The sequence below is a fragment of the Mauremys reevesii genome, linkage group 8 (genome assembly GCF_016161935.1).
Source record: "Mauremys reevesii isolate NIE-2019 linkage group 8, ASM1616193v1, whole genome shotgun sequence".
Taxonomy (NCBI): domain Eukaryota; kingdom Metazoa; phylum Chordata; order Testudines; family Geoemydidae; genus Mauremys; species Mauremys reevesii.
In genome coordinates this window covers 61,658,381-61,684,355 of record NC_052630.1, presented here as the reverse complement: position 1 = coordinate 61,684,355, position 25,975 = coordinate 61,658,381, and the positions used below count along the sequence as shown (strand labels likewise).

Sequence of the window (25,975 nt, the reverse complement as noted above, 5' to 3'; positions counted from 1 at the left end):
AAGTTTATCTATTAAATATTCAGAGTTTAAAAGTTTACTCTTTTCTTCCCTGCCTTCTCAAAATATGATCACGGATTGATAATTACAGGAGTGTGGTCACAAATCTATGAAAGCATAATTCAATATTGATGCTCTCAATCACAAAAGATAAGACTTATGTCATCTGTTCAAGTTTAAAAGACACAAAAGTTTCCATCTATTTTTAACATTTTGACTTTTCAGTAATGGGTGAATCACTTTTCTTCCTTTCACAGACAATCTGTTTTCTACATCCAATAAGATGTGATTTTCTGTCTAGTCAACTGTGAAGATTGATGTTGCAAACAAACCTGTTATGTCCAACTTTCATTAACGTTACTAACTAAAATCAAGGTAAGGAAATGAGAGCTCAATTAAAAATTGCAGAATTTAAATCTGAGTAAAGAATAAGTATTGTCATATTCATTATCCACATACCAGATGGGACTACCATCATTTTTTTTTTCTTTAAAGCATTACCTCATTTCCTACTCCTACAGCCAAATGACTACAGTGATTTATTGTCTGAATTTCGCACAACCAGAGCAGAATTGAAAAACCAGCAATAAAATATATGATAGCAAGAAACTATTTCTTCCCCATCTTTCCTTCTGTTCATTCAAAAAAAAAACCTGTGCACACTTAGTAATTATAGAAAGTGTATATTGTGACAAGATGGCTGATGTTGGTCTGGTGGGTCCCGTGCTTTTCTTGGAGGGGGGCTAAGATGCCACTCCCTGCCCCTGGCACCAAGGGCCCCGAAGGGAAGGTGGTAGAGGAGGGAAGCAGGGGAGAGGTTTGGGTTTGCTCCTCACTCTGAGCCCCAGCCCCGCTCAACCCCTGTGAGTTTCTTACCTTCTTCTCCCTTGGGTGGGGTTACCCTCAGTCCTTAGACACTGGGGGAGGGAGTCTCCCTGTCCTGCTGGGGCAGGGTCTCCCTTACTTCAGTTCTCTGGTCTTTCAAGTCTCACAACACACCTCCAAGCTCCAGTCCTCTCTCCTTCCTCCCACACCGTCAGCCTAAAACAGGGGGTTTCATGAGGCTCCTGCCATGGCCTTAATTGACTACAGGTGCTCCAATTAACCTGTAGCAACCCTCTTTAGATTACAGGAAACCACGCATTAGTTAGCCTAGGACTTATATATCGACTACTTGTGTATCTACCACTGCTCCCTGGCTCTCCTGTCAGTGTAACTATGTCACTTGGGGCATGGAAAATCCACACCCCAGAGTGACACAGTCAAACTGACCCAACTCCTAGTTGGAGCTATGTTGACTGGAAGGCTTGTCTCGTCGACATACCAACCGCCTTTGAGGGAGCTGGAGTACCTACCGCAACAGTGTAAACAAGCCCAAAGGCATATGAACACACCCATAAACAAAATATATACACACATTGCATATACACAAGGCTTTGTACCACTGAGAACCAACAGGGTCCAGGACTCACTTCTAGAGTGAGAGAGATGGTTGCATTGCATTTGCTGCACCATTGAGAATGCATTGAGATTTGCACTTAAAGAATAAATAATATAATACATCCTCTACAGAGAATTTTCAAGTAAATCTTAATTAGCTTATGAATTGAGCACATTTTAAAGTAACTGCTTCTTGAATTTTGGTAAGTCTAATTCTTTCAGTACCCTTCCAACAAAGAAATTAATTACGTTTTAGAGCTGAAAACTAACTCAATTAGAGACATTTGCAAAACCCGAGGCCTTTTCAGTGGGATTTTAGCCACCAAAATAGCTGTGCCAATGCAAACTCGTAAGCTAGAAACCATTTATACTGGTGCAGTGCAACTTGCACATGTGCAGCTTACCTCAGTTTCAAACTGAGATAAATTGTACCAGTATAAATAGCAGCTTCACTAGTAGCTGAAGTCCCAATGCAGACAACGCCTAACACATGGGCTGTATCTCCAATTCATTATGTGCATATTTTTAATGAATACTAGTGGTAAACAATTTCTACTAATGTGTTATATGCGGTGCAATTTTTTTGCCAAATATATTTTACAATTAACATCAATGATTGTCAAATTTTTGGTCTTGGTGGGTTTTTTGGAATTTTTAAATAGAGAATGGGATCCACATGATATTTCTGTATTTCTCCACAAGTAGGAGCTCAGCCAGGGCTGTACCAGCATACACAAGAGGAACAACACTAAAAGAAAAATCTATTGAGAAAGACCTGTAAAGAAATTGATACACAGACTCAGACTAAATATATAGAAAAAGCCTATTTAGAAAATCCATCTAATGAAGCACTATCAGAGTAAAATGATTATAAAACCAATGGTGAGTTGGAGCCGGTTAGTGGGAACCGGTTATGAAATTTAGACACCGGTTTAGAACCGGTTGTCCCACGCAGGCTTCTAAATTTAACAACTGGTAAGTTGAAGTGACCCAGGAGCGTAGCTGGGGGGGGCCCGCTGGGGGAGCACATTATCCACAAGTGGCACCTTAGGTGCCAACCCCCATGGGTGCTCCAGCTCCCCGCCCCGCCCCCAGCTCACCTCCACTCCGCCTCCTCCCCTAAATCCTCCGCCTTGCTTCTCCCCCTCCTCCACACTTCCTGCAAATCAGCTGTTCATGGCCATGCCGCAGCAGGTAACCAGGGGTGGGGGGCCACACAGGGGAACCACTCCCCACGCCAGCTCACCTCCGCGGGCCTGAGCGTGAAGCCGCCACTTGCTTCTCAGCCCTCCCAGGCTTCCCGCACAAAGAGCTGATTTGCGGGAAGGGGGGGAGGGGCTGCAAGCTCGGCCTGACCCAGTGCTCCAGGCGCTGCGCATCAGCGGTGTGGTCCAGCTCCAGCTGAGTGGTGCGGCTGTAGCACCACCAGCCACCTCCAGGCAGCGCGGTAAGGGGGCAGGGAGCTGGGGGATGGGGGCTGATTGAGCAGGGAAGTTTGGAGGGGTGGTTGGGGTGGGGGGGTGGATAGGGGTCAAGGCGGTCAGAGGGCGGGGAAAAGAGAGGTTGAATGGGGGCAAGGGGCTTGGGGGAACAGTCAGGAAGGGGAGGGTGGTTGGATGGGGCACGGGGGGCCATCAGAAATGAGAGGAGGGGTTGGATGGGACAGCAGGAGGCGGACAGGGAAGGGGGTTGGATGGGGCAGGGATCCCAGGGGGGCGTCAAGGAACATGGGGAGGTGGATGGGGCAGGAATCCCAGGGGGCGGGGGCAGGCCACGACCCTCTTGTGGGGGTGAGGAGGGAACCAGTTGTTAAGACTTTGTATTTTGTTTTATATAGTGATGAGCTGCCAATCTACAGTAACAAGCCTAAATTTACACTAATGTAAAACAAATTCACTATGGACTGAGCAGTAAAGCGAGTAAACTGTGGAAAACAGAAGGAAGAAAGAAAAGAAACATCATACTGTTCAAAAGAGAAAACAGGAGCTTTAAAAGCAACTCAGAAAACTTTAATCTTCATTCTACAAAAAAAAATTACAGAAGATTTTTGGAGGAGAGCAGGCCATCCAGAGAGACAATATTTTGGGAATGTAAATGGCTCCAACCCTCTTTAGGTTGGCCATTGAAACACCATCCAGCCACTTACGGACGCGAGAGAACGTACTTTGTTTCCCTTTCCTCCAAATTCAATTCAGACAACAGATAACTGCTTTGAATTTGACTAAAGTTAAAGAAAAATAATTTTACATCAACGAAAAAAATTCTGCTGCATTTGCCACGGAATACTAGTAACAAACCCCTTTTTTAAAGATTTAAATTACTAATGGGAGAAAGCAGTAAGTGTTCTACATCTGGGCAACTCTAATTGAGAACACAGCAAGCTCTGTCAGCCAAGCACAAGAGTCAGTAGTTATGTTTTCTCACAAAACTTAACAGTATATTACTGAAATAAAAGTGTGACTGTTTAGACATTTGGCATATGATGTAGTATTATCAATGCATCTGCATACAGAGAACACATTTCAATATGGGATATATATGAGTTTGCTTAATGATGAAGTGGAATTTTCAAACAAGATGCAGAAAGCATTCAAAAGTTTATGTGAAGAAATCATGAAGTGTTAAGTACAAGTAAAATAAAAGTGTTAATTCGTTGAAGTCTCAACATAATCTTACATATATTTTCTTAAATATATACAGCGCCATAACTGAGAAGGCCTTCACAAACATTTGTACACTAACAACCTCTGTTTAATAAGGGTAAGAAATTCTTGACTTAATCATTTGGAATACAAGATGAGTATCAACTATTTCTATTACCTGATGCATTTACACTTGATATAAACAAACAGCAAACAGTTTTCTGGATCTTGTGCACCATTTCCATTTAAGAAACAAATATATTTTACAACCTATTAAGATGTATTCTCAGCATGCTTTTTTTTTTTAATTACACACCTTATAATGACCATATGGAATTACTATTCATATGTGAATTAATTTAACATTGAAGGTAAGGGCAGGTAGCCTTAAAGAGCATAAAGTAAAGTAAGACCCCAAACAAGATTCTATCAAATGAAAAAAAAGATAGGAGTCTGCTGAAATGAAAGATCATATCCAAAATTCAGCTTAGGGCACCTTCTGACCTTACACTGGCCTGACTGCATTTCTGTTAGACAGTGCAGATATACACTCATATGAAATCTGGCCTTGATAAATCCTTATTATGTACCAAAATCATAGTGGGACAAGATTTCTGAAGGGGCTTTCCTTTCATGCAATTTGCATCTATTAACTTGTTCTATTTTGAATTACAGGTACTCGAGTATTGTGCCTGTAAACCCAATGGAAGAAGTTAATTGTGCAAGTATTCTCATTTGCAGATTTAAATTTTAAAGGTGAAATATGTAAGAACTGGAAGAAATTCTTGGAAAAGACCAGTCTTTTAAGCAGGCTGAAAATAAGGTAATACACTGAATAAGTTTGAGATTTATTGTTATCTATCATTTTTACTGCTTTAATACACGTGATCTTCTGTAAGTCTTTCTGTCCAAGTCTAGACACAGTTGGATTTTTTTTCCAGGCAGTAAAGCATAAAGTGAGATTTTCAGGATCTGAAATTCTTTAAGTTATACTGTACTGTAACAGCATGTAACACCACACTAAATTACAAGGTAATTTATATGCCCACATGAGGTAACTATATATATTATCAGCAGTTAGTTAAATTAACTAGAACACAAGCAATAGAATATTAGGAACAAAGTGTATTATAAAGCACATTTTGCCCAGAAGTATTCCACTGAGTTTTATAAATAAAAATAGAAACAGAACATGTTAACTCATTTTCTTAAGACATAACTAGACTGACAACACTAACGCTGCAATTTGTTTGCCCAACAGCCAATAGCTCCCCAACGTTAACTAGCAAACAGGATTAAAATGAACTGAAATGCAGTGCACGCTCCAGATTCCTTGCTCTAGAATATACAGGGAGGGAGACTTGTGTTTAAAAGAAAGAATAAAAAATAGTAATTAAGTATGGATCAAAATTAAAAAATAATAAAATTACTTTGATAGTTATCTCAGTAAGTAGTGGTTTCTAGGAATGTTCTTATAGTTTAAAAGTCCTCCACAGCACATATCACTAACACTTGTCAGCCATACTGAAGTTCCCCTCAGATCAGTCATTTTACATGAATGTTAAAGAGTATTTGTATCTTATGAATAGGGCGGTACCAAATTCATGGTCCATTTTGGTCAATTTCATGGTACTGCCACCCTTACTTCTGTGCAGCTGCTAGCTACGGTGCGGCCTCTAGAGCTGGGCATCCAGAGAGCAGCGGCTGCTGGCCAGGCACCCAGCTCTAAAGGCAACACCTCTGCCAGGAGTAGCACAGAAGCAAGGGTGGTATGGTATTATCACCCTCACTTCTGCTGGCTACTGGTAGGGGTGCAGAAGAAAAAGTGGCAATACCACATCATGCCACCCTTACTTCTGGCACTGCTGCTGGCGGTGACGCTGCCTTTAGAGCTGGGCACCTGGCATGAAATGGGAAGGGGAGCATATCCTGAAACAAATGAGTTTCATGTAATAATAAGATGAGACAATGAGATATTTCAGTAAGTAACTGATTTCTGACCATGATACACTTACTGTTTTGTAAAACAAAACCATCTTGTCTATTCTACTCATGTTAAAACAGAACAGTTACCCACACGGTAACAAACCACTCCATAAGAGCCAGAGAGAAGGCTCTTCACAGCTTCTGGGAGCAGATACTCCATTTTGCACACTTCCCCTTCAACATTACTGGTTCTTCACAAGACCAGCACTTCAGAAGCCTTCGCAAGTTCAAGCTATAAACCATATCTTTGCTAGTATGGCATTTTTAGTCTTTGACACACAATCCCAGGGGTGAGCAACAGGTCCAACCATCTCCACCATCAAACTGACTCACTTAGCAGTTGCCCTACATTTACTACTATCATCATCTTACCGAAAAGTCACCTAGTTTTGTCCTCCTAATCTTTGCCCTCACTTTCTTATATGTCCTCTGTCCAGACATCCCTCCCTCCAATCTACCCTCCTGACTCCCTCACTTCTCACTACAATTCCCTTCCCATTTACTGTTTGCTACACTTGTATCTTGTCTTGAATTAGATTTATAAAGTCCTCAGGGCAGGGACTGTGGGTATGTTTACACTGGAGTTGGAAGTGTAATTTCCAACTCTGGTAAACATAACTGTGCTAGCTCCAATCTACCTGGAAAACAGCAGTGCAGTCCCAGCAGCGCAAGCAGTGGGACAGGCTAGCCACGCCAACTATATAGGGATTCATATGGGATAGTACTTAGGGTAGCAAACCCATTCCACTGCTCATGTCATTGCAGCTACATTACTATTTTTAGCATGCTAGCTGAATCAGAGCTAGTGCAGGTATATCTACGCTAGCTCAAAATTATATTTCAAGCTACAGTCTAGACATGCTCTGTGTCTTCCTATAGGTTGGTTCAGTAGCTAGCATACTGGGGCTGAGTTTCACTGAAGCCCATTGATACTACTGCTAGATAATTTTAAAAACCACAACAATATGGGTAATTACCTCCAATTTGTTAAAGCAATTCATAGAACTGCCATGTGAATTATACTTTATACTTCAACTAATATACTGTAAGCAATAGGCCCATGTGTACTACTTAGAAATAAATTACTGATTTCATGGGTTTCCCATAGAAAATGTTAAACATTTCACAGTGAGGACTGTTAGGCAGGGATAAGAAAGCTGCTACAAATATGCTCACATCTAAGTTTTCTGAGACTGTAAATCATAAAAGCTACATATTGTATCTGAACAGAAAATTTAAAATGAATCAGTACACTACATGATATCCAAGCTCTTCTTTCCCTGTCTTTTCTGTTAGATATTTGAATCTCTGACAAGAACCTGCCATATGGAGACCGAACTATTATATATTCTGAAGGAGGAAAGGTAATTTGTAGGAGAAAATACATTGACAAGAAGGTTTACCGGTTAAGCCATATGAAATGCATGTGATTCAACTACATACAAATTAAAAATAACTCAACTTCTGTAGCTCAAGTTCAACTGATACGCTAAACGAATAATGTTTTACAAACATCACCCTATATATTAACATTTCTACAAGATGTTCAACATAACTATTTGGGGTCAGAGTAAAATCTGATAATCAACCAGCACTGAAATTTCGCAAAATAACCTTCTGAAAATCTTCCCAGTATATTTTTCTATTCTTTGGAAAACCAAACCTATTGTGCCTTTCTTTATGAGAAAAAAGATAATTCTACATCACACACATTATGTAGTCATCTGATACCTGTTACAGTTTCAAGGTAACTGCACCAATATGCCCCTCCATCCTCCCTCGAGGGCACACAATTAAAGGTCGCTGGTTCCCAGCCATCACCTCATGAAACGAGATCTGCACCTCTCTCCCTCCTGATTTTGATTTTCCAGGCTGCACAGTACCCTGCCTAGACTATGATACTCCCACAGCTCAATTGCCTAAACAGACCAGCATCTGTGCTTTGCTTTCTCTCCAAAGGAGATGAATAGCATATTGCCTGCAATTATAATATATGAGACAGCGTTTTGTAAGCAAGCACACTTATTTTTAAGGTGAAAGCATTACAGAGAAAACATTAAAAACCATAAAAGAACCTACATGCATGTTAAAAGGCTTACCAGAGGTCAACCCTGATTCCAACAAAAGCTCTAGTAGGTTTCAGTCCTTCAAAAAACAAACAAACATGTCTTTTCCCCGTGGCTACAGGTTCATAACTGTCTGATTCAGAACAATAATTAAGGCTGGACAGATAAGCTGTTTATACAGCTCAGGCCTTTATTCTCCAGTCTCTTGGAAAAGGTAATCAACAAAGACCCATGGCCAGGATGTAGTTTCAAAAGGCAGAATTTTTGCATAACTAGAGGCGTGTATGTGTAAGGGAATTTGCATTAATCTCCCCCCTAGGCACTCCTCAAGAAATCCACTTAACACTTATGTGCCAAAAATCCATTTTCAATTTAGTCACATTTTCAATATAGTCCTTTGAATTTCCAAGTCTCACATCATTTCTCCCCACTAGAGAAGTTACATGTAATCCCAGCCAGCAACAGTACATAAACTTGGCATTTACTATAACGGACCCCAAACAATAAGGTCTTGCAAGGATATGCAGGAAATTGCCATATCTGTCAACACCCACTTTGGGCTAGTGGAGATCTGCAAATTCCTATAACAATTATCTCAAAATAAAATGCATCCCTTTTTGAGGAACAAAACAAACAACACTATTGTGTGTAGTGCACTGTCACCAAGTCAAAACAGTAGCCCAACACAACATGCCTTGCCACATCTGTACATGATTTGAAAGCTATCCTACATGAAAATTTGTGGACTGCATTATTCAACTTTTAACTGACTTTCTTCAAAGTAACACCCGCATATGCTGCTTCTTCATCTTATTAAACAACTTAAAAACACAATTGCCTGTTTGAGTGCATTCTAGCTAAAAGAAAACTTGTTCATGTAATCCGACATCCACAGAACCATAACACTATTTCAAATTACCTAGTCTTGGGAAAGCTAAAAATACTACGAGAATGATGAAAAACTGCAGGACTTTATGACAGAATTTGAATTTACTGAAGGTAGTTACATTTAACTTTAAAAAAATTATTCTGGTTACCAAGAACATTATGGCTGTCATGGGAAACATTTGAAATGCTGGCTCAAGAAGAAAAAGGTTAGGAGCTTGATGAGTCCCAGGGAAGAGTAAAACTGTCTGTCCAATACTGTGGCTATTTACTCTGAAGATTAAGATCGCATCACATGGGGTGGTTTCACATGATTCTGATAAAACCTGAGAACGATTAAGTCCGTTGGACACTCCTATTTACTCTCATAAGCATTTTGGGGCGGAGACTGTATTTTTATTTATAGCAAGGGTGGGCAAACTACGGCCCGTGGGCCAGCTCCAGCTTGCGAGCTGGGGAGCAGGGCCTGGAGCTTTCCCCACTCCGGTGCTCCAGCCGGGGCGCTGGGTCGGAAGGGGGAGGGGCAAACCATGCAGCTTGGTACCGCTCCAGTGCTCCAGCCAGGATGCTGGGTTGGGGGCCACTCCAGTGCTCCAGCTAGGGCGCTGGGTTGGGGGCCACTCCAGTGCTCCAGCGCTCCAGCCAGGGCGCTGGGTCGGGGCCACAGCACGCGTCTTCCGGAAGCCGCGGCATGGACCCGCTCCGGCTCCTACTTGCTCCAATGGCCCCTTCCGGCACTCCAATGGGGGCTGCTAGGGTGGTGCCTGCGGATGGGGCAATATGCAGAACCACCTGGCCGAGCTTCCGTGTAGGAGCCAGAGAAGGGACATGCCACTGCTTCCGGGAGATGCTTGAGGTAAGCACCACTCGAAGCCTGCACTCCTGAGCCTCTCCCCATGCCCCAACCCCCTGCACCAGCCCTGATCCCCCTGTTGCTCTCCAAACCCCGTCATTCCCAGCCTGGAGCACCCTCCTGCACCCCAAACCTCTTACCCCCAGCCCTACCCCACAGCTCGCACTCCCAACCAGAGCCCTCACCCTCTCCCGTACACCAACCCCATTTTTGTGAGCATTCATGGCCTGCTATACAATTTCTATTCCCCGATGTGGCCCTCAGGCCAAAAAGTTGGTCCCACCCCTGATTTATAGAAACAAAAAATGTTACAATATATTACTTATTGTGAATTGATGGTTCACACGCCAGAATATAAAAATGGTCTGCTATAGTTTTCTGGTCAGTTTTCTCTTCCAAGTTATATAGAAGCAGTTAGTTTAGGTTTACATTTGAAAGGTAACATTGTCCTAGATAGGCAAATGTACAATCCCCAGCTTCACCCAATGCCCTGTCCTGTAACCTTGAGCAAGACCCTATTTGCCCTCCTACTCTGTGTCTAACGTTTCTATTTAGACTGCTATTTATACAAGGCCTGCCTTATACATTTTTGCGCTAGGCATTTCATCCAAGTCGGAAGTAGTGCCAAAAGAACTTTGTTGTACCTTTTCTATTCTCCGCTTTGGAGTTAAGTCATCTGGTGCATAAAATAGTATATAAAGAAATTTAAAGAAAAAGAATTTTCACTAGGCTATGTTTTCATTTTAAAAAAAAGATACCCAAAACCTATATTATGGGCCTGACCTATATAACCGTGCACCTTTAAATACCAGTCAGCCACTTCAATGATTGTTTTTTCCTGTTTCTATGGTTAAACTTGACTAATGCAGGACTAAAAATGCTACAGTTACAAAACACATTACCATTATGTCCACACCAGGTAATTTACAGAACACAGTTCACCACACACAAGAGACACTGGACTGAGGTTATACTTGTACAGAGAACAATGACCAGATTGTTACATAAAGATTGCAAGCCAACTGTGCTTAATTTCAGTGAGAAGACAGCAAAACATCTATTGTTTAATGGCCCACTCTTTGAGTCTCCCTCCCCCATCGTCGCAATCCATTTTATAATATAAAAATCTTGTGTAACCCACACGCAAATAGTTTTGTAAGTGGCTATTCCTTTTCTAGTGTTAAACACTAATTTCAGTGGTGGATTTAGTGTTAGTCAGGCACTGTGTGCAGCTTCATTTTCAGGGTCCCCCCCCCTTGAGATCCAGCCAAGAAAAAGAACATTCTCTTATCTCACTCCCCATCCCCATTGTTTTTCCATTTTTTTTTCCTTCATCCTGCTCCTATATTATAAGTAATGGGAAGTAAATGAAAATAAAGTGAGGTACCTTGATTGGGGCAGGGGGTTGGGGTGCAGGAGGGAGTGCGGGGGGCAGGCTCTGGGAGGAAGCTTAGGTGCTGGGTGCAGGCTCTAGGCTGGGATAGGTGGTTGGAGTGTGAGCTTTGGGGGGAAGTTTGGGTGCTGGGTGTGGGCTCTAGGCTGGGGGTTGGGGTCTGGGCTCTGGGAGGAAGTTTGGGTGTGGGGTGCAGGCTCTGGGCTGGGTGCAGGGGTGTGGGAGCTGGGCGGTGCTTACCTCAGGCAGTGTGGCTCCCAAAGTGACCGGCACACACACCCCTCCAGCAGCTGCTCCTAGGCTGAGGGGGAGTGGGTCTCCACATGCTGCTGCCCACAGGCGCCGCCCCCGCAGCTTCCATTGGCCACAGTTCCTGGCCAATGAGAGCTGCAGAGTCAGCGTTCAGGGTAGGGGCACTGAGCATTGAAACCCCCATTCCCTCCCAGGGGCCACAGGGACATGCTGGCCGCTTCCAGGAGCAAAGCGGCACAGAGGAAGGGAGGCAGAGCAGGAAGGGAGCCGCATTAGCCCTGCTGCTGGCACATCTCTGCATGCCCCTTGAGGAAAGGGAGGTAGTGGGTCTCTGTGCGCTGCCTTGGATGGGGGAAGTGCGTGGAGCCACCTCCTGCCCCCGCCAGGGGCGCGCAGAGACGTGCCAGCAGTCGGCTGCTTCCGGGAGCAACGTGGGGCCACTGGCCACGACATGCAGCCAGCCTGCCTGAGCCCTGCTGCGCTGCCAACCAGGACTCGGGGACAGGTTGTCAGATATTTGTCCTGTATTTTGAAAGACCCCCTCGCACTGGGGGCCCCGTGCCACCGCATGTTTGTTTCATGGTAAATGACTAACTTTAAAAGAAATCTGAGGAAGATGCTACAATTTACCCATTTATTTGAAACAGGTAAAAATAATATTATACCAAACATAAAATCCCACCAAATGCTTCTCTCACACAGTTTTAAAGTACCTGCAAGCAGCTAATGGGTTAATTTACCTACATTCAATCCATTCACATGCAGGAGATCTTGCACAGGGCACGATTCTAATTTTAAAACTAACATTTTTAAAAAGCTTGTATTGCCCTCTGGGTTGAAGCTAACAATTTTATAAAAAATTGATGAGGATGGATTTGTATCCTTTTGATTATATTTCTGAAAATCCTGTATAATTGTTTGTTTTACACTGCTGGGGAGCACAACAACTTGCCTTTTTGATAGGCAGCAACAGCGTGAGCGCTTGCATCATGCTGGGTGGCCTCTTCAGGGGAGCAATGCCTGGAAGCAGTAGTTTTAATTTAATTTTTAAAATCACATATGCAATGAAAATTAAATCACACATATTTACATTTTTACACCACTACAGTCCTAAATCCTACTGATGGAAATGCTTCATTTCAGACATGCATTTAATCTCCGTTTTGGTACCGAGATGCATTGTGTTCTTTTATTTCCTCTGAGTACACCTCTACCCCGATACAACACTGTCTTCGGGAGCCAAAAAATCTTACTGCGTTATACGTGAAACCGCAATATATTTAACTTGCTCTGATCCGCTGGAGTGCGCAGCCCCGCCCCCCGGAGCGCTGCTTTACCACATTATATCCGAATTCATGTTATATCAGATCGCATTATATCGGGGTAGAGGTGTACTTCCTTTTAATTAATTGACCAGCATCTCATGATTTACTCAATTACCCAAATCTTCCATGCAAAGTCTGTACGTGCACATAATGTTGCACCTCTTCCCCAACCTCAATGACCCCCTCACATGCCAGCCTTAGGGAATCCAGTAGCTCCTCTCTTAACCTTCTTTAGCCCATCACATAATAATCCATGAGGGAGACACTGCGATGCCCTACTTATTGGATCTTCAGATAACCTTTGTTAACTGGATTTTGTATAATTGAGATTCTACTATATGACAAAGTCGAGGATTTTTTTTATTTTCTTGGAGGGAGGGGCATCAAAATCCTTTGATAATTTAAACCTTAACTTAGTCAAGTCTCAGTTCTTGAACATCAAACCGAAACTGATCTAAAAATGCTTCCGAATGTAGTGGAGTTTAGCCAATATTCAGATTCTTCCAAAATAATTGTCAAAAGTACAGTTTACCTACCAGTACAAGTTTATCCTAAAGTGATTTTTTTTCCCCCCTGTATAGACTGTATAATGTACTAACTTCATTTTGAAAACATTACCCATGGACCAAAAGCTCTATTTGGGTAACTTTAGTCCTTGACAGATAGTCAAACAAATATCACAACTGGACTTTCAAGTATCACTAACTGCTAAAAAATCTTTACAAATATGGATATCTTTTACACCAACTATTTTAATCTAGAAAACTGGACACTAGCCTGTCAGCACTGGAAAAATAATTTTTAAAAGAGATAATTTAGAAGCTTTAAAAAGAAGGCTTCTTTCCTACAAACTAGGATTTCTTAATAAGTGTAGAACATATATATTTGTCTACACTGCAGAGGTTTACATTTTAGTTTGCTATTAGCAAAATAGTCCAAACTGACTAAAACCTAGCTAGCCAACAGGACTTGTGTAAAACCAGCTCAACTGACCAAGTGTCTCACATCAAGGACATGTAGACAACTATGATGTGGCCAATCCATGCCTTCTAGCAGAGGTTCCCAAGGGAGAGGAGTGTTAACAATGGTTGTAGCTGAATATGACCTTCAGTGACAGCCTCCAACACTAGCAGTCAAATAAACAGATTTCCTGCAGAAATCATAGCCTGTGAAGCATAGATAAACAGAAGAATTAAGCCTTAGGTCCCTAAAATCTAGGAAAGGCAAAAAATAGAATCTGTTACACCCACTATGAAAATAAACATGCAGGTCTAATCTGCCTATAGAAAAATTGAAAACCATGTCTCAGACCAGGGATGGTCAAACTACAGGCTGTGGGCAACATCCGACCCTCCATCTGGTTTAAACCAGCCCTGGAGCTCCTGTTGGGGAGTGGAGTCTGGGGCTCTGCAGCTATGCAACAACCCCGAGGGCTCCTGAGCACCTACAGCCTGCTGGCCATCTTCCAAGGTATTGTGGTGAACAGCGCTCCAGCCAGGGAGCTGGGTCCGAAGCTGCTCCACGTGCACGTGCCCAGGCTCCGGGAAGCAGCAGCATGTCCCCCTTCCGGCTCCTATGCTTAGGGACAGCCAGGGGGCTGCGTGCGCTGCCCCCACCCCAAGCACCACCCCTGCAGCTCCCATTGGCTGGGAAATGCGACTAATGGGAGCTGCAGGGGCGATGTCTCAGACGGGGAAGCACGCAGTGCCGCCTGCCCGCACCTCTGCATAGGAGCTGGAGGAGGGACATGCCACTGCTTCCAGGAGCTGCTTCAGGTAAGCGCTGCCCGGAGCCTGCATCCCTGATCCCCTCTCACGCCCCAACTCCCTGCCCTAGCCCTGATTCCTCTCCTGCACCCCAACCCCCTGTGCCAGCCCAGAATCCCCCCCACCCCCGCACCCTGAACTCCTCATTTCTGGACCAACCCCAAAGTCCACACCCCCAGCCAGAGCCCTCATCCCCCCCATACCACAACCCCCTGCCCCAGCTCTGATCCCGCTCCTACCAACTGAACTCCTTGGTCACAGCCTGGAGCACCCTCATACACGACAAATCCCTCATCCCCAGCCTCACCCCAGAGCCTGCACCTCCAGCCGGAGCCTTCCCCGGTCCCACCTCCGCCCCCTCCCACACCCTGCACGCCGCATTTCTGGTCCCAACCCAGAGCCCTCACCCCCAGCCAGAGTCCACACCCCCTCCTTCACCCCAACCCCCATTTTGTGAGCATTCATGGCCCACCATACAATTTTCATACCAAGATGTGGCCCTGTTTCGGATGGTGGTACTGATAAGGAGACCCAGTTTAGACCCTTGCCAATCCAGTTAATGGGACTGCTATATTTGAAAGAGAAGGTTATTATTTGATACAGGATTATACAATTTACCAATACGCTTATGTGAAGGGAAGGAGAAAAACCAGGACACAGGAGAAGAAAAACATAGTGGCACGGAAGTCAGCTATAGGTAAAAACTTCGGTCACACTGACTAAGCCTCGTCTTTGTCCTGGACAAGTAACTGTTCTTCATATGTGCATATGGTCAATACAGAGCACGTCCTCATCAAGGGAAAAGCAAAAGCCAACTTTATTGTACATGCAAATCACAAGCAACTCTCATTACTCCAATATTCCACGATGAGTCATCAGACAGCTCTTTTGTGCTGACCTTTACAACCATGTCAAGCTGTGATGACAGCTAAGGGCTTCATCTTTTCTGGTTACAGCAATACTATTAGTCCAGAATTCAGTTTCATTATATCTAATGCAATGTAAAGGTCAAACTATTGTTTAGGTTTTCACTAGATGGCACTAGCTTGGCTTTCAGCTGAGCATCCTTCCTTTAACAAGGTCAGAATAAAAAAGCATCAGGTATATTTTGTGTCCATTTTAAACAAGTATGTTTGTACTCTTAATAGTACAAGCTTAAAAATGTGGGGAATTCTTCCTCAGCATTCACTGGGAGAACAAATGCCAGCTATCATCCAACACTGTATACATGAGATAGAGGTAGGACTACCAATATGATCATCTTCCATATTCATGTTTCCACTGACCCTACCCTAATTACCTTGACAGTGAGCATTTCCCATTTTAAAATGAAAAAAAATAATAATAAAACCAGTACATGAGATTACGGTTTGCAGTGAAACCTATAGGTAGGATGGAAGGTGATGTGTTTCTAAGACACAATGAAGGTGCTGTCCAGTTTGCAGTATAAACTGTTGGATAACTAAATATATCAATGTTAATACCAGTAGTTTATTGGTATTTCAATATACCAATCAATTTGAACCATCCCAGGAAAATGGGGAGATGTGGCAGGTAAGAAAAAGGATCACTCCTGAAGAAGTTCTGTTACTGTAATCAATTCACCAACAGAAATAATGAACTTCATGGTTTAGCAATAAAAATTCATTACAGAAAGTCAGTTCTTGCCAACTTCCCTACTACAGAAAAGAACTGCCAGCAGCACAGATTTTAGCTGACACTACTTCAAAAAAGCCCACTATTCACAATCTATTTTGTTACAAATTTTGAATTCTAACTGAGCTTCCAACACCACTTACAAAGCAGCAGTAAAAATGTAGTTTTGTTTATTTGTAGAAAAATGCAAGCATCTAGAGTCTCTCAAATATCAGTTACAATCCAGAGAGCAGTTTCAGTATATTCATACTCGATAGTTTTGAGAGTTTCATATAAAGCAATGCAAAGCAGTTACAACAGGAAGATGAGAGCAGGTGGGAGAGACAAACTAAGAAAAACTCAAAATTCATAATAGTAAGAAGCCTACGAGAAAAATGGACAACTGTATATGGATTACAAGCTGCACAGAAAAGGTAGGATTTTAAGCTGCATTTCTAAAATGTCAGAGGTGGGCAAATTACTACAGAGAGCTGGGTTCCACATTATGGCCCAGAAACAACCAGAGATCTGTCAAGTCCTTTATAGTTGTGAGATGAAAATTGCTGGGAACTAATACCAGCGGGGATAGAAAAAGGAAGTGCTGGTATCACAAAGTGGTTCACAGAACAAAAAAGTTTGAGAATCACTGAAGAGAAGGAACTGAGGAAACTGTATTCGGATGCATCTGCACTATACAAATCAAGGATTGAAGAACAAAAACCATGAGAAGTGTGCCCAGCTCACCAATTTAGTACTTGACAAACAGGGACGGCTCTAGGCATTTTGCCGCCCCAAGCACGGCAAGCAGGCTGCCTTCGGCGGCTTGCCTGCGGGAGGTCCGCCAAAGCCGTGGGACCGGCGGACCCTCCACAGGCACGCCTGCGGGAGGTCCGCCAAAGCCACGGGACCGGTGTGCCTGCAGAGGGTCCGCCGCCGAAGGCAGCCTGCCTGCCGCCCTTGCGGCGACCGGCAGAGCACCCCCCGTGGCTTGCTGCCCCAGGCACGCGCTTGGCGTGCTGATGCCCGGAGCCGCCCCGTTGATAAATCAAGGTTAGATCATGTAGTCAACAGTGTTCAACACCCAGTTGTGCTCAGAGAATCAACTGGAGGAACAGTCTTCGCAAGGTAGTCAGTGATCTCCTCCATTCCACATATGGAAGCCAGAATAGAAACAAATCAAGGATGCTATGAGTGAAGAGAATCAAGAGATTCTACTACCTTGCTGCAGTATGCTTTACATCAGATTTCAGCATTTTTCCCAGAAGTGAGGATTGACCAAGTATTCTAATGCATATTTATTATTTTTTCATTCAACTTGTTGGGAGCAAATTACTGCATTATTTTATTTTTTAAATGTGCAGAACATGTTTCAATTCCCTGGCAGTCTGATTTCTTCCAGTACTGTGTGAAAAATAGAAGAAACAGGACTGAAAAGGAAGAGTGAAACTCAAAAAAAGTCACAAACTTGACAGGTTGGTGGTGTCTGACTATGGGTATTGTTACAATCTCCTTCAAACCATGCCACTCACTTAAATGAAATCAAGCTTGGAGAGAGATGCATATAGTAATATTTCTGCACCACTTAAGTAACAATTATTTCCTCTACATTCATAACACAAATCCAGGATTCCACCACAACTCTCAGATTCAGCTTTTAAACTAAAGAAAAGTCTGACATTTCTGGTGGAAAATAAGACTCTAAAGGTAACACAGAACTTGATTCTTAGATGGAGTAATTCTAAAATGGCAGATGAGATTTTATTGCTTCACATGACACTATAAAGATCTTCTGTGTAGTCCCATAATAATCCAGTTTCTTAAAATGTTATTATTCCAAAAGGTTCTAGATTATATTAAGTAAAGAACCAGTTTTAGTTTCATTAGTTTTTTTGTTTTGTTTTGTTTTTGGAAACTGTGAAACTTTTTTCTTCATTGGAAGAGCTTGTCGGGGAAAAAAGCCAAAGGAATTCAATTTAGCAACTTGTATTCAAGATTTCAGTTCAAAGTGTCTTAAAACTATAGATCCTGTGTTGAATTTATAAAGTGGGATTATCAGGGGGGGAAAAAATGCCTTAAACTTTTGGATGCAGAACTTTGATATGAAGCCATGCAAAGCTATATTTCTAGAGTCACTTTCCTGACTAATTGCAAATGAAGATTTTTTGTTTATTTTAATTAACCCTAGTTTAGCTAAAGCTTTGAACAACATAATAGAAACTTTTTTTTTTTTAAACAGAACAACAAGCAGGCAACCTGTTTGCCAAGTCACAACATGACGATTTGAAACAGACATTACACCCTGAAAATCTGTTTAGTAACCTAGTGCTGCTAGACCCTTCACTGGAGCTAGCCTAACAAGCACCACTGTAACACAAGGCCTTTGATTCAAGCAGCCACATTTCCCCCCATTAATTCTACACACCAATGCATTTTGAATTCATCTAAAAGGCAGGACTTTTGGCACCAAATGGATTCATTACTTAAAATTAAATATTAAAAAATGAACTGGATGCCAGTGTTTTCAGATTGGAGGACAACAATGGCAAAACAGTTTTTATTAGACAAAGGAAAAAGTTCAAATAAGAACCAATTAGTTTTGAAACATTTACATTCTAGGCATTATTTTATGTTCAAATTATGAGTGCACAGTAGGCATAGGTGCAAAGATTTAGAAGAATGTTTAGGGCTTTCTATTCAACAGATTTACATAGGTATACAGATCGCAAAAGTCTTAATGAGGCCTTTATGTTAGCTTTGTGGCATCCATCCTACTTATAAGCAGATCAAAACAACATTTGTTTGAGAATGTTCAACCAACTTCCATATAAGTAGACAACTTAAGACAAACACAAAATAAAAGTCTGGTTGAGGGTCTCTGCTTTCTCATCTGTATGTACAGCAATCCACATTAAAAAAGATAAATCAAGTCATTTGGCACATATGGTCATCAATCTCACCAGGCTAGATGGAGGAAAAAGCTTAAACAAGTACTGCAGAGGTCAATGAACTCTACCATCACTAAATTAAATCCAAACAAAAAGTTGGATGTGAGGCAATATTCCAAGTCCACAGTTCAAAGTTTTGCTGACATGTTACACCACTAACCAACATAGCTATTCTAGCAAAAACCTTAGGGCAGACACAGACCAACAAAAAAGACCTTTTGCTGGTATAACTCCTATCATTTAGACGAACTAGTATAAGCAATACTGGCAAAAGAATTACTGATATCATCTGCATCTCCAGTAGGGGAGTTTGCCGGTATAGCTATCCTGGCAAACCCTTTCTAATGTAGGCAAAGTATTAGCCACTACCTAGGGTTACGAACAATCTTAAAAAAAAAAAAAAAAAGAGCTCTTCAATTTATACACAATCAGTGCATTCCCCAGGTTTTAAAAAATCAGACACTGACTTCTCATTAACGCTGCTAACAAACAAACAACAACCCTGTTGAGAGGCACAGGCAAAGTAAACCTGAAACATTTATATATGCTGTCACTGAGGCATACTACATTTCAGAAATGCTTTTTAACTTACCGTTACAGACTTCAAAGTCATTCCATGGTAGGTTCCCATAGTGTCAATTTTGAAGCCTTCCGTCTCTGTAAAGTAAAAGAGCCTCTTGTAAGTCATTCCACATGCAAGCATCAGAATAAAGCCCATGTTTAAACTGGCAGGATAGGGGAAATTCCTTTCCAGTCACTTTTGGGAGGAAAAATACTGCACCAGCAGGAAGGCATTTTAAGTGCTGTACACACACTAACTTTTAACTACATTAATCACAGTCATTATCTTGGTTGGCTCTAAATATGGCCTATGACTGGTTAGGTGAAATCCTGGTCTCATTGAGGTCCCAGGGAGTTTAGCCATAAACTTCAATGGGGGCCAAAAATGCTCTCTATGTTTAACACTGGTTAAAAACATGGATAGTCATCATGGATAGCTCACACAGTGTTTTGTTTTGGGCAGATGACTCCTTTTTCATGTTTGTTTTCCCTGTAACCAGTTTTCCTATAAGCAGTTCACAATACTTTACTGCTACATGGACAACACTCCTCTACCCATGTTGTGTATCCAGTTTGACTGGTCTTCCTTTCTCTCATATCTTTCCAATATTGCAACTGCTCTATATGCTGCTGGTGCTTTTCTAAATATACATCCTCATAACTCATCTGGGTTGGATTAAGATGGGACAGTGGCTCAGAATGTGAACTGAGAATAAGAGTTGTGATTGCACTATTTGGCCCTTAAATCTGGTTTTGATATCCTGACATGCATGTTAGCTTTACAACTCAACATATGCAGAATAGTCAAAGGAAGCCTGATAGAGAATTTTAAAAACTGGGATTTTAGTACAACAGCAAAATAAGGAATATAAGTTCACTCAAGCATGTTCACTTTTAATACAATACAAGTAGCCAATTTTAAACGCCAATTCTAACAGACACAGAAGCCCCAATTATGCAACTAAAAGCAGCATTCCTAACAGGCTCATGAACTACATTGTACACACTGTAGATGTGTAGGTAGATAAAATTAGTTTTATAAACACGAACACACACACACACCTCACACTACTAAAATCACCACAAACAAAGAAATGTGTTAAAGATTACACATTTATTTGAATACAATAGTAACACTGCAGTTACACTAATAGCAAAAAAGTGTTAATGACTAATCAATCCTTATTCTTCAGGGCATAAACTGATCTCCAGTAAGATTAGGATAAAGTTTTCCCTACAACTCCTAACTGAATGCATTGTGGAGGCAAGGGGATTACAACTTCCTCTGGAGTATGTTGCAGTAACCACGGTTAGAAAACTGTAAGAAACTGTTAGTCAAATATACATACTAACTAGAGAAATCAATATTATATATAATATAAGAAAACAACAAGGAATGTTTGCATTTTGTATGTCTCTGCTGATGCAGCATTTCAGAACTTAGCTGAAACAGCTTCAGGACTGTGTAAACCATTAAACCTGGTTTATCTCTCTTATTTGAGAAAACTTTGGTCTGTGTAACAGCAGAGTAAAGCAGAGTGTCAAGCTCCAGGTGTACCACCTCTCCCCCAACAAGAAAAAAACCCAAGGTCATAAAAACAGATCAGTAAGGAGAATAACTATTCTAAGGCATGAACTGGACAGAGCAAGTGGGGAAGATAGTAAAGAATAGATGACAGAAGCAGACAGATAAAAGTAAGTTTTAGCAGGATAAGCAAAAATGTCTTAGTTTAGATTAAAGAACAGGAGTACTTGTGGCACCTTAAAGACTAACACATTTATTTCAGCATGAGCTTTCGTGAGCTACAGCTCACTTCTTCGGATGCATAGAATGGAACACACAGACAGGAGATATTTATACATACAGAAGTGAGCTGTAGCTCACGAAAGCTCATGCTAAAATAAATTTGTTAGTCTCTAAGGTGCCACAAGTACTCCTGTTCTTTTTGCAGATACAGACTAACACGGCTGCTACTCTGAAACCTTAGTTTAGATTAGTTACTGTGATTAATAGACTCAGACTTTAAGGTCAGAAGGGACCATCATGACCCTCTAGTCTGATCTCCTGAACACTGGAGACCACAGAACCTCACCCATGCTTCCTGCAATAGACCCATAAACTCTGGCTGAGTTACTGAAGTCCTTAAAGCATGATTTAAAGACTTCAAATTACAGAGAATTCACCCTCTACACTAGTTTAAACCTGTGCCCCATGACCCAGAGGAAGGCAAAAAAAACCCAAGGTCCCTGCCAATGTGACCTGGAGGGAAATTCCTTCCTGACCCCAAATATGGCAATCGGTAAGACTCTGAATATGTGGGCACGACCCACCAGACACACACCTGGGAAAGAATTTGCTGTAGTAACTGAGGGCCCTCCTCATCTAGTGTCCCATTACTGGCCATTGGCAATATTTGGTGCTAGCAGTCACAGATCAGCTACATGCCATTGCAGGCAGTCTCATCATTCCATCCCCTCCATGCATCAGAATGTTTTAATTAGATAGGTACACAGATGAGGTAACTTGGGAAATAGATTCTGCTCAAAGCTACAGAACAAGGGATAAAAGATTGTGATTGACAACAAGAGCGTGTAGAAGACAGGGAAAAACAAACAGACCAGAGATTTGAAAAAAGTTGCTCTATCCCTAGGAGACAGAACTTGATTGGTTATCTTTCTTGCCTTATCTGTTTTTGCATGTATATGTCATTCATAGGCGATAACAGTATTGTCTTAAAATATACAAAATATAGGCCAAGATAAACTGTTTATGCCTAAATTGAAGTGGATCTCATTTTTCACCCACCATCACTGATATGAGAAACCTAACTAGCTGGATCATTGTCTGTTATGGTATAGCAATTCCCATGTTGTAGCCTAACAGTAATTTCAGATGGTTCAATAACCCAGCATGTGTCAACAAATTTTATACTGTGGACCGCTTCAAAAATCTTGGACCCCCTTCCCTCCCAGCCTCACTCTGCTGCAAACACCATACTTGGCTCCATTTAAAAGGGCTAGGCCCCAAAGTGAAGATAAGCCAGTAAGTACACTGAAGTGAGTTTTTCGGTCTGACTACATTCCACCACTACAATTTGTACACATGCTCTTTATTTCCACTCTCCTGGTAGATTTTACATTTTTAGTACCCAAAATTTTCCCTCATTGCTTACAAGCCCCACTGATCTAACCATTCCAGGTCATTCTGCAGTTTGTTTCTGTGTCCCTTTTGTTGGCTATTCATCCAGTGTTGAGCCGTCAGTAAATCTGATCATGGCTGAATTTACATCAAAGTAAAAGCTGACAAAAAAGACTTAACAGACTTTAATTCCTGGAAGGAACCGAAACAGGCTAAAGCAGCACAAGGGAGAACTGCTAGGAACACAAAGGAGCTCTGGTTGAAGGCTGATTCATCCATACCTAAAATGAAGACTGTACACCACTCCCCATTTCAGTGGTACGTCATTCCTGATGACAGCAGCTCTTTGCACTATCTGGAAGGGGTCCACTAATCTGTTTTAAGAACCACCATGCTAATGAAGTCAGACACCAAATTTCATTCCATACAAGATGTTAACACACCCCTCTTTACTAGCAGTCAAATCAAAAACAAAGGGCTCCATGCAGCGGTTTCTAAACTACATTAACAAAATAACTGAATTGTATAAAATACATCAGATATAAAGAGAGACTGTTTATAAATCCCCTAGCCTATCAATCACTTATCAAATAGTTCAATAATCTCACAACTGGAACTCAGCATGAGCTTCCATTTAACAGCCTCTCAATACCAACCTGCAGCTGACGAAATGGGTATTCACCCATGAAAGCTCATGCTCCAATACGTCTGTTAGTCTATAAGGTGCCACAGGACTCTTTGCTGCTTTTACAGATCCAGACTATCATGGCTACCCCTCTGATACTTAACCTGAGTATAGTAACTGAAGTTTTATTTGCAAATATTAATTTTATAGTCTTCTAATACTCAGACATATATCACATCACCCAGCTCACCCACACCAGACATGTATTTCTTCAAATCAAAATCTGTGGACGCCTTGCATATTTAGTCTCTATTATTAATGACATTCATTTTTTGATGGTAGGATTCTATTTCTCAATAGAAATTTAATTCTAAGCACAAAAGAAAAATCTGGGCACAGAGTATAATTAAAATTTAGAATTTTGGTAGAAAATGCTATTACACATTTACAAGACAGCAGCAAGCTCTTAAAAACCCCATGACAAGACAAATACATTTATAGTACAACTTCACTGACAATCCGGTTCTCGTAACAACAAATTTGCTTAGTACCTGCAAAAAAGCAGCTTCAAGTTTAGAAACTGGAGACTCCCCGCCTCTATTTCAAAAATTTACTGTTCAAAAGAAGTAGCAAGTATGCAATCTGAACACATTCATTTATTGTGTAAATACACCTGGTACTTAAACATGAAGCAAAATTACAGGTGTGGATGAAATAGTGATGCCCACACTAAGTCCAACAGCAAGGCTTTCAGTTAAACGTGGGAAAACATTTAGATGTGGTAAAGAAGACACTGTGGCCTGTAATGACAGAAAGAATACTATCAGATGGCTGTTCTACAAATCTCTCTCCAGTTTATACTAGATGGGATCACAAATAGTGTCCGTTCGGATAGCAATTCAGCTTTTGATTATGGGAACCTTGGTGGCAGTCTCAGCAGAGAAACAAAGGCCAGCATCTCACTTCTGAAGGTAGCCCCTCAAGTCAGGCATTGGTGGGGAAGTTTATATTGCTACCACCTATGCTGAACATGTTGGATAGAAAAGATCATGCAAATCTTCCAAGTTATCATTTCAGCACTTTTCATATGTGCTAACATCACTTTAAAAGTGGGGTTGATGAAACGCAGGCAAAGCTGTCTAAAAAAAGTCAGCACAGAACAATTTAGCCACTGCTCTTAAAGCAGTTTATTACTTGAATATCCTATAGAACAAAAAAACACCATCATACATTAGCTCAGTGGTCAAGCATGTCACTGGCTAAATTAAGTACACACTGTTCAAAATGAAGGACTAAGCCTTGATGTAAGAGGGACAAGGGTGCCAGATATTCTGTTCAAAAAGAGCATTGTCTCTGTTTCAGAAGCAGTTATGAATCAAAAATATAACTTGTTATATTGCCAAGATAGATGTGACAGGTTAGGGGTTAGAAAGAGGTGGTCTGTGCCATGAAAATGATGCCATGCATGAAGTTCTCTTACCTTCTTAATGCCCAGTCAAAATTAAAATGAGTTAAACTTAAAGAGTAAGCATAAAGGAGAAAATCTAGCATTTAAGTTTATTTTGTATTGTTAAAGACTTGTGCTGCTCACGAGCAATTTGAAAGTCAAAGTCAGAAGTGAGGAAATAATGCTGAGCAAAGCAATTGCAGTGTGTTTGCCTTAACAGCTCGATTGTTTGGAGGGGATGGGACTGGCCAGGTGTACAGCCAGGTAACATGATCTTCCATGGCGAGGACAGACAGACCATTTATGATGGATGGAGCTGCAAGACACATTCTAACATGTTTAATGTGACATACAATAATTTAAGTTTAAAGACAAGACAACTTTTCTCCTTTTAATCATAGCTGGAGTAATAAAGTATGCTTGAGAATGAGCACTGGTCTCTGTCTACTACAGGACTGCTAAAGCAGTTCAATTTACAGTGGGTATAATAGACTTGTTCTTTACTCTCAAAGAATAGTACTTAACATCTAAAAACTTATTTACTATTGCAGCTACCTTAACTAAAGCATTCCAATAATAGAACTTGTCCTATTTGGCATCAAGACTGTAAGGCAAGCCATCTAGGTGAGCAAACTGATACTACCTTCTGAGTAACAATCCATCCCAGAACATACAGAAACTTGGCTGCAACTCAGCAGTCTACTTACCATATCTTGCCAGGTTAAAGTGTTTTAACCCATTATCTTACATCTACACGTTTTAAATTGCTTATGTTAACAAGCAACCTGATTCCCATATTAATTCAACACACTGAAATATCCAAGGTAGAAACAAACCCACATAAGCAAGCAATTTCCTAATTAAGACTGCCATGGATAATACTGTAGTAAAATTGAGATTAAAAGAATCTAAGTCCTTATGCAGTAATTGTTAGTTTAATACTATGAAACTCTTTTAATGTTGTAAGAGCCTCTGATAGAAGAGCTAAAATGACTGCACACACTATTTTTGTGGCAAG

At 41.5% G+C, this 25,975-nt stretch overlaps 1 protein-coding gene across 1 annotated transcript in view; it reads right to left on the bottom strand.

The window, feature by feature from the left end:
• The window catches only part of CDC73 (cell division cycle 73), a 194,468-nt gene that overhangs the window by 116,753 nt on the left and 51,740 nt on the right, over positions 1 to 25,975 (bottom strand). The window contains exon 10 of the mRNA XM_039484449.1: positions 19,778 to 19,842. Coding sequence (XP_039340383.1) covers positions 19,778 to 19,842 — 65 coding nt within the window. The remainder of the gene's footprint in view (positions 1 to 19,777; positions 19,843 to 25,975) is intronic.